General features: G+C 25.5%; 1 protein-coding gene across 1 annotated transcript; it reads right to left on the bottom strand.

Moving 5' to 3' along the window:
• Nucleotides 1-864: 864 nt before the first annotated feature.
• Nucleotides 865-7,679, bottom strand: LOC145832573 (inositol polyphosphate-4-phosphatase type I A-like). Its single transcript, XM_082939887.1, has 5 exons — nt 7,656-7,679; nt 4,085-4,213; nt 3,290-3,484; nt 2,741-2,827; nt 865-1,038 (listed from the first exon to the last, which is right to left on the bottom strand). Exons 1-5 carry the CDS (start codon nt 7,677-7,679, stop codon nt 865-867), a joined length of 609 nt encoding a protein of 202 aa, XP_082796013.1.
• Between the last annotated feature and the right edge of the window lie 2,742 nt (nt 7,680-10,421).

Raw genomic sequence — 10,421 nt, 5'->3', positions numbered from 1 at the left:
TAAAATATAATAGTTTGTATAAAATGTATTTATTGAATTGCACGAAATTTAAAAAAATTAACGACTAAAAACGTCATGTTTATTATGTTCGAAATATATAGAAATGCTTTTTTTAATTTAGACAACTTTTTTTTTGACAAAAAAATATCCAAATGTTATAACCATTAAAACCAAAAAAATATTTTTAAGTAAACAGCAATCATAAATGCAGAAAATTAATTTATTAAATTAGCTCAAAGTTCGGTGGTGATTAGACATGACACAAAAAATTGGATTTTTGTAAAATGTCATGAAATAAAGTGGAAAAATTATACAAAATATACCACTCTTTATACTGTCTAAAAAGTAAATATAAACATATATTTTAAGTCAAACTTGATGTTTTATATAACTTCGTAGTATTATAATATACTATCTAGTATATTTCTTAAAATCCCACAAACTTTTATAACAATTACACTAACAATTTTTTAGTACAAATCAACGAATATTCAGCTCAGCTCTCCAAGAAAAGTATACAATTTTTTTTAATTCATCCGTGGGCTGAGAATTAAATTTAAAATATGAAACATTTTATGATAAATAACAAAATTTCTCTGTATTTAGTGGTTCTAAAATAATAATTTCAAACAAGTTTTAATATGGGTGGGAAAATTCAGAACCGCTAGATCAAAAAAGCTTCCACACATGGCAATCTTATTGAGAAAATAATTTTGGAATTTCACAAATGGTAGGTTTATGAGTGAAAATAACATAAATTTTATTTGTAACAGCATTTTCTATATATAACGTTTGACGTAAACGTTTAACAACGTTAGAACCGCTAGAACTAAAAAGTCTTCCAACACAGCAATTTATACTTGTTCAAGTTTCAACTTTTCCGTAAGTTCCATCAGGGGGCCTGTAAAGTTTGGGGAAGGTCATGAGCTGCACGGAGGCGAAAGCGAACTTGCGCTGACCCACGTTCTTCTGTGTGTTCTCTATGCGAGTTCCGTTGCTGTGTGCAATATAATGATAAAACGAGGAACAAAATATTGACTTGATTTGTCATATTATAGTTTTAAGTTAGCGTATTTTGAATTGAAGATATACTCTTAATTGAAATTAAATAAAAATTAGTCTGAAAATGTAAAATTGAGTTAATAAGTATAAAAATGTTTCAAACAAACAGGCAGTTCTTATAATACGGTTATTTTAACTACATTGTTATTTGTTTTTTCTACGATTAATTAAAATTTTGTAACCTTGCTGTGTAGAACATATTGATTAACAACACAAAAACCAAAATGTAAAAATGCAAAACTTTAATATACTCCGTTGCTGCGTGGAATATATATAATGATAAAACGAGGAACGAAATGTTAACTTATTTAGATGTTTCCATATAGTTGGTTTTAAGTTAGCTTATTTTGGATTGAAGATAAACTGTTAAACGAAAATTAGATAAACAATAGTTGAAAATCAAAGTTAAATTGAGTGAAAAAGTATAAAAGTTTTACAAACAAACATATAGGAAGTTCTTATAATATACATTATATAATTTCTTTGTCATCTGTTTTACTACGATTAACTAAAATTTTGCAGTCTTGCTGTGTAGAATGTATTGATTTATAACACAAAAAATAATGAGCAAAACTTAAAAATTTCAAGCAAAAATAGATAAAGTTTTAACAATTTACTTAAAAAACATCAAAATATTTGTGAAATTTATCCTCTATGTACAAGTGCCGTTACATAAACATGATACGATGTAAAGTTAAATACGCAACAAGTTTTTTACGCGTACCGATGCAATTTGAATCAAATTGATACATAAATACATAAAATATTTATAACATGTGTGATTATAAGAAATATTCAACTTTTTATTAGGAATATTATTACAATAATAATAGAACAGTTTAAATAACTATAGTACTTACCAATTAAAATATTTACAAAAATTAGGTTAATTTTTTATCAGACAAAAATTGCAGAAAACTGTGAAAATTTGTAGTTTCTTAAAACAATATGTAAGTCTTTGTCAACTATGTTTTTGTGCGCTGTAAATATTAAAAACGTTATTTAAAATTTAATAAGTATAATTAAGGCAACATTTGGTAGTTGTTATTGTTTTCTGTTCTTTTTTTTTTTTTTTGTAAAAACTTCAGTACTACAAACCGAAGAATACCCACAGATTTTTAAACTAACAAAAAAATCTAAGAATTTATTAAAAAAGTTTATTCATTGAACTAATGAGTTTGTAAGTAATCATATAAAATTGACACATTAGTATAATTAACTTGATAATGAAAATTTAAAACTTACTAACCATAAAAACAAGAAATTTATTAACAGTAAGTTAAGAGTAAAATTTCAGTGAAAACGAAAGTTATAACTAAAAGTTTCATATCATTTATACATTCTAAATCAACAACTAAATTAGAAATTTTCTGCAAAACTGAACTACAGTATTTCCATGTGTAAATAACTAAAAAAAAAAGGTAGTTTAGAAAAATCTACAAATTTATTGAATATTAGTTAACTTTAAACCGTTTTCAGATAAAAATCCGTCTTCAGTAAACTTATATAAAACTAATAGAACTGAAACACTTTTGATGCAGAATAAAACTCACAAATAAAAATTGACTATGTTCTGGACTGATTAAGAACTTTATATAATTCTTGCAACGTGTAAACAAATTTAACAAACAAAACTTTTATGGTTCACAGTTTATGTAAAATTTTGAAATGAACCAACCTCGGAAGCGATGTAAAGTATTTCAACTGGCTTGTTTTTGTTTAAATTTATTGCTTGCCTTATATCTTCCAGTAATTTATTTTTCGACTGTAAATAAACAAGTGAAGCTAATTTTAATAGGGTAAGCACGAATTTTTTTATAAAATATTTAATCTACAAGTGGAAAGTAAAAAAAAAACATGCTCTTTTAGTAAGATTATTTTTATATTGTAACTGAAGAACTTAAGCCTGCTAACTAGCAGAGTGAAAACATATACTTTATACAAACAGTGGTTTTTAATTGCATATAATTAAAGTTTTTTATATAAGTTTTTTTGATGAACATTTTTTTAGAATAAATTTTCATCTGAAAACTCTTGAAGTAATTTAACAGTTTATCAGCTTAAAGTTCTAACGTAATTTATCACCAAATACAAAAGAAAATATTAGCAGCAAATATCAAGTAGCAAAACATACAATGTTTAATTATTATACTTTATTAACGCTTTATCGCGTACATGACGTTTTATCTTTTTTGACTTAGTTTTATCTCTATGTGACGTCACAAACCTTGTTGACGTCGGTGATCTGGAAGGTGTTTATTTTGGTGGGTTGCACGCTCTGCGCCAGCGTGGACTTGACCCTGGGCAGTAAGCTGCTCAGTCCCTGCCTGCTCGGGTTCGTTGCTGGGAAGTTCCCCAAGCTGACAGTTGATTTCGGCGGGTAGCTGTGGTGTTTGAAACTGTGACGTAACGTTTGCGAAACCTGTGAGAAAATAAACAATTTTATTTATTTTACCTGTTTAATTTTTGTGAAAAGTATTTTGAAAACTGTGACACGTGTGAAAAGTTATACTTGTTTGTAGTATTTTATTATTTAGTTTCAATTTTTATCATTTAAAATTTATGTGCATTTAACAAAGTTAAAGGGAAAACATACTTTGAGAATTTTATGGCATGTATAACTTAAGTGGTTTAAATGTTAATAGTTTTAACTTTGAAAATACTGCTGTCTTACTTTGATGTTGTATGGCAAAATGCGTTATTACGCAAAATGTTATGTAATTAATTTTGACTTGAAGTATATCTGTACAAAACAATTTAAATTCATAATGTTACAGTAAATCAGTACAATGAGAATGATGTACAAATTATTATCTCACAAAAACTTTTGACTTATACTAATTAAAACACTTTAAAGTAGCTTTAAAATTTAATTTTTTAACATTCCAGTAAACGTAAAACTAATAATTAAGTAAAGTTTAATTACGGATCTTTAAAATACTAATGAACCAAAGTTTTTTTTTTTGAAAAGTAAGAAGTTTTGTCAAAAGCACTTTAACTCAAGTTATCTAACTCAACCAACTTGTTCGTAGTATCTGCTCAACTTTCCCAATGCCTCCTTATTCAAGTACTCCTGCAAAACGGAACCGCCGAACTTTTCAGCCAACGTTTGTTCCTGGTTGATGCCCACGTTGAAAAACACCGGCACCACCTGTGAGCGTCAGTTTGTAAAATTAAACAGTATTAGATACATATGCGCAAAATTTTGAAAGTTAGAAAATGTTAGTTTTCAAGATGCAAAGAGTTAACTAGCATGTAGGACAGGGGTTGGCAAACTGCGGCCCGCGGGCCGGGGCCGCATTAAAATTTTGTTTCGATTAGTTTAACATGTTAATGTTCTACAAAAATGAAATTTTAGTGTTATCTTTTATTGAGTAATTTTTACTAAATAGATCACAATAAAAGTTTTCAATTTAATGATAAGAAGAATAATTGATTTAATTTTTATAATTTTTACATAACAATGTTTCACTTGTTTCAACTATAATAAACGAGATCATCAGTTGAAAATAATCAGTAATCTTTTTAATACAAACATGCAAGAAGACATTAAGCTATACTTGGAATAAAACTAGCATTTAACTGAGAAAACAAACAAAATAAAACTTATAGTTAAAAAATATTAATTTAGTTACGTTATAACCTTACCAGGTTAATTAATGCTAAGGTTAAAAAAATGTAAGATACTTAATAACATTAAGAAAATTTAAACTTTAACAAGTAAACATACTTACAATTAGCAGACTTGTAATATTTGTGAAAAAAAGAAAAAAACTCTTGCAACTATAACACTAGTATGAATTCCTGCTTTACTGTTTAAAAATAAATTCAACTATCGTATCGTGACGTAACTTTAAGTCAGGCTTAAAAAACTTAATAACGCTTTAAACTTGAGACTTTAAGATTAGTTGCTTTTGTCGGTTTTAATACTTACCTGTACAAGTTAAAATTGTTAATGTTTTTGTTAAACTTTTTTTGGTTTAGAAATAAAGCTTTTAAAAATGAACATATTAACTCGTCGCTTTGATTTATAAAAGTTCCACCGCCAGCTTTCGCTTTTTCAATTCCTCAAAGGTAAAGTTCATGCATATTCTCTGCGGGTTCCTTACTTCTCCAGTGTTATATAAAATGTTCCACTTAATGTTTTAATCAGTATCATTATTTTTTTAGTTCCCAAATCGTTTTCCACAATTGAGTGGTACCGTTTTCCTTAAGCATTTGTAACCAGGTAATATTGAAATATTCCTAAATTGTTAGTTTTAAACTATAAGTATTAATTTGTTAGATATTTACACGTAAATGTCAGCTTTATTTCAGGATTAGCCTAATGTCCTCTTTTAGATTAATTAAAATTTTTACAGGATTTATTTAACTGATGATATCGTTTGAATAAGTTCAAACGAGTGAAATATTGTTTTATCAAAAAAATTTTATGATTTGAATTTAATTTTATGTATATAAAACAAATTTATTCACCAATAAAGTTGGTTTACTGTAGATTAGTTCAGATTTAAAATTTAAGTGTATTTTTCGAGGTATCGTGTGAGAACTGAAAAAAATACAATGTCCCTTTTATCTATGGGTTTAAGCACCGACTCAATAGACCCGATTCGGGTCACCAGAACTCAAAAAACTACATAGTTTATTAATTATTTTGTCTGTTTCATTAAGCTATTCAACTGTGTAAAAAAATTTTTTAGAAGAAAAAATAAAGATGTTGTTGTGTCTTGAAATTTTTTAATTAAGAAAAATGAATCAAGTTTTCAAATTTTATTAGTATTAATACTAGTCAAACTAAATTAAAAAGTTTAAAATTATTGTCGTTCTTTAAACATTTAATATTGTTACAGCTAACAGCGTTCTCTAGTAAAATAAATAAAAAGGTGCTTTTTAAGCTACACTATTTTTGGTAATCTGTTCTAATATTGCTACTTGTATTTAAATAGTAGGTAAATTTAACCTAACAAAATTAAAAAAAAATTTAAAGCAAGAAACCTTATAAATTTTTATGTGAAATTATAGTCTTTTAGTTTTTCAAAATTCAATAATTAAAACAGAACTTTTTAGTCCAATATTCGGTTATGGTTAACTTTAGGTGAGCACAAATATCATGCTGAAATTATAATACATTTGATGTCTTATTTAATCATAATTTATATGATTCTAATTTCTAAAATTCTAAAATTATGGTTCAATATGACATTGAATGTATTATATTTTCAGCTTGATATTGGTGCTCACCTAAAGTTAACCATAACCCAATATTCTTTTTGTGTCAAATTATATTCGTTGATTTTATTTAAATTCAAAGTTAGAATTTATAGATTATAGAGAGTTTTAACTTAACTTTAGATGAGCACACTTTTGTTCAATATACAGGAATTTTCAGCTTTATTTTAATGACTTTCAATTTTATTTTGAAGTTTATTCATAATATGTACTTATATTACTGAATGTAATTTTAGCTGGCACCTAAGTGACTCTTCAACTGTATATGTCAGTGTCATTTCAACATTGTGACTTTCAAATTTTTGTATTCTTTTAGTATAATGGATTATGTATGTTACATATTGGTGTGAACTTTGTATAAAAATTAACTAATTTTGTTTTAAAAATCTTTGTTCAATTTATCTAATAATGTAAAATATATTTTGAAATGACACCAAGTTAAAATGACACTATTGTTAGAATTAAAAAAGCCTAACATAACAAGTTAATTATTATACTAAGTTCACACCAATATCTAACATACATAAACCATAATACTAAAAGAATACAAAAAGTTTAAAAGCTGCAATGTTGAAATGACACTGTTATATACAATTGACAAGTCTTTTAAGGTGTCAGCTAAAATTACATTCAGTTATATAAATAAATAACACAAATAAATTTCAAAATATAAAATTGAAAACCATTTAAAATAAAGCTGAAAAATTCCTGTATATTGAACAAAAATATGTTCACCTAAAGCTAAGCATGACCTTTCTTTTTTTAATAATAAGTAATTAAAATAAATACATCACTCTTGTTATGTAAGCTTTTTGTGAGCCCATGTTTCCATTTTTAGAGAGATATAGGACATCAAATAGTTTTTTATACCAATTTATAATTAGTTACAAAACTAATTGATAAATCTTAATTGAAAAGTCACACATACTTGTACTTTTAGTTAAATAACTTCCTTACTAATCAAATAAAACTAAAATAAGTTCTAATTTTTTTAAATAAATAAGGTATAAAGTTTCACATTTTGGTCTTGTTTAAAGGGTTTTGATCTCAGTTGTCAGATTGTTTTTATAACATAACACAACAAGTTTTTCATGAAATTGTGCATACTATAAAGCTGAAGAGAAGCAATGTAGTGTTTTTATTATTTTTTTTTTCAAAAACTGTATGGAATTTGTATTCTAAGACAATAATTTTTTTAGATACCTATAGGTCTTTTTTATAAGTTTATGGACCCCAAATATTGTAGTATTTTTTTAATCCACTTCATTGTATCCATATATTTATATTTAAATTTAAGTCTGTAGCTTGAAAAGTATAAAAGCAGATAAACTTCTAGTGCATTCATAAATTTTGAGAAAACTGACAATTAGTTCCATCAATGAAAGCATTGTGGTCTTTTGTTTGTGTCAAAGTTTTTACATAACTGACTTTCTCCCAAAAATAAATTCTTCAAAAGTTTTTTAACAGCTAGAGCTTTTGTATATGAGCTTTTCAGTATATCTAATTATAAAATAAATAATGTTAAAGTTTAAATTTAAATAAAACAAGTTATGATTAAATAACTAAAAATGATGTTCATATGTTTCCAACAATATATATTGAGATTAAAAAGATATGTTATGTATTATAAAAACTTTTTGTTTAATAAAAATTAGATTTTTCAACTTAAATTTTTTAAAGAAATAATATAAAATAGTAAGTATTTCAAAGGTACTAAACATGTTGATAATTGTAGTTATCTACAATTGTTTTATTGTTTAAAAAAGAATGTTTAAGATTAAGTTTTACTTTCTGCTTAATTTTATTTGCTTTAATGTTTTTCAAAACTGAAAAAAAATAGTTTCAACCAATAAATCAATTGACTTATGCATCAGAAAATTGGGTATTATACTAAATGACTTTGATAAAGAATGCGATTCAATTCAACTGAGCTGAAAATTTTGTCAGAATCAAAAGACTGCAAGTTAGAGGGGTTGCTTGAAATTTTGGAAGACAACGGTAAATTTTGGAGTAAGGGGGAAGGTTTGATTTTTCATACATATATGTTTGAATTTTGAGTTGAATTTTTCTTTTATGTAATTCTAGTTATTGTAATAAAGTCAGTTATAGTCAATTTACTCTTGTGCAAACAGGTTTGCATATTTTAGCCCTCCCCGTTTTGAATAGCTTAATGTTATCAAAAATAGATCTGAAAAACATTTAGAGTTTTTTTTGTTATTTTGTTTAATAGTTGAAACTCATGCAGTTACATGTTTGCTTAAAAATAAAGAGATTATTTACATTTTATTGTATGATATTTTCATGTATATAATTGTTCATTTTATGTGTATCCAAATTGAATAGATATGTATATTTTAAACTTTCCTGCCCTCCTAAAGTTAACTCAAATATAAAAGTTTTAAAACACATCATAAAGCAAGAATAAATATCTTCACCCAAAAATTAACTTGTATATTTTATACATGTTTTACTTCTTTAAATTTTATTCTTTGAGATTTTTTCACTGGTTAGTTAAACTGATTAAGATCATGAGAATGATAACCAGTTATTGATAGCAAAAAAAAAAAATTCAACTTTTCTACAATGTTTATCTGTTTATGAATGTACATTTTTTACAGTTCTAAAACATCGCTGGTGCCGACTCATTGGAAACATACTTTTTTGCTTGAAAACTGAACAGAAGGTAAGCAAAATTTTACTTTTGCCATTATTTTTTTTTTGCTTTTTTATAAAGAAATACTTCTAAAAAAAGTATGTTTCCTGTAAAACTTTTTTTTAAATTTTATGTTTAAAACAAGTTTATAAACACTATATGAATATATGTTTCTTTAAAACTTCACATAGATAAATTTTTCTTTTTTAATTTCAAACATGTTTAAAGATTAAGACGTTCAATTTTACGTGGACTTAATGTATTGACCTCTTAACAATCATTGTATATTTAACCAGTGTATGTAAAGTAGTTTAATTGTTTGTAAATGAAAACAAAGCCTCAAATTTGTAGTATAGAGCGCTAACTACTTAAGGTTCTGTTATAGTGTTTTTAATGTTTTGTTTTTTGATATCAAATTAATCCGATAAGACTGTAAAAGGTGACTCAGGCTAAATTATTGAGCTCTATTCAGGATCTTTTAATTTTTGTTAATTTGCTTGTTGACTTTATTCAGAAAGTTTTTGAGCAATTTTTTACTATATTTGTTAACATTTAATAGTTTAGTAACTGTTTTGTTGAATAGTGTAGTTAATTTTTAAACTTTTTTCTTAAAATTTTTTCAAAGAGTTTTTAATTATTACTAAATGTTCAATTTTAAGAAGTTTCTAACTTTTAACATGATTTGTTACAATATTATATATTTACAGGGTTGCCAAAAAACTTGTAATAAAACTATAACATTTTTTGCATTCATCAGAAACTTTTTTTTATTAAAAAACACATTTCAAGTAGCTTTACAGTATTTATTTAATGTTTTTATACTATTTAACACAGTTTTTTACCTTAAATTTAAATTCTAAACTAAAAATAGACCCAAAAATTTGTACTTGTAAAAACTTGGAGTAAATTTTGAAAATCTTGAGAAAATTTTTCAAAAACATTTGGCAACCCTTTATTTATATTGTCTTAAAAAAATGAAAACATTTGAACAAATCATAGTTGCCACACACACTCAGGCCAACTCAGGCTAGCTTAATTTATGCTAAATAACTTATGTTTTTCTGACTTTATTTATGTTTCTATTAAGTTGTATTATTGTTAAGTCCTTTTTTTATGTTTTTTGCTTAACTAGAACATATTTTTTTGAGTTTTTGGCTCACACTACTTACTTTGATCAAATTTCTCATAAACTCTGGCTGCCCTGATGTTGTTTAGGCTAGTTTTTGGCTCAAAAACTTGCAAACCTGCTTTTGGTTTCTCCATTGATTTTTTTTATTAAGTCAGGTGATCAAGCACAATATATCTTTAAAACTCGTAAAACAATAAACATTAAATGTTTTTTACAAGTCTTTGTTTTAAATTTTTTGCCACATAAAAATATTTATAAAACTAACCTATAGAATGTGCAGTGCATCTTATATATATGTTTGTTTGCATGTTATATGTATGTTACTTAGTTTTTGTGCATATTAAGAAA

The sequence above is a fragment of the Thalia democratica genome, chromosome 3 (assembly GCF_965202585.1).
Source record: "Thalia democratica chromosome 3, ktThaDemo2.hap1.1, whole genome shotgun sequence".
Classification (NCBI taxonomy): Eukaryota; Metazoa; Chordata; class Thaliacea; order Salpida; family Salpidae; genus Thalia; species Thalia democratica.
The sequence above is the reverse complement of the archived record's forward strand: the minus strand, read 5'-3'. Positions and strand labels throughout refer to the sequence as shown.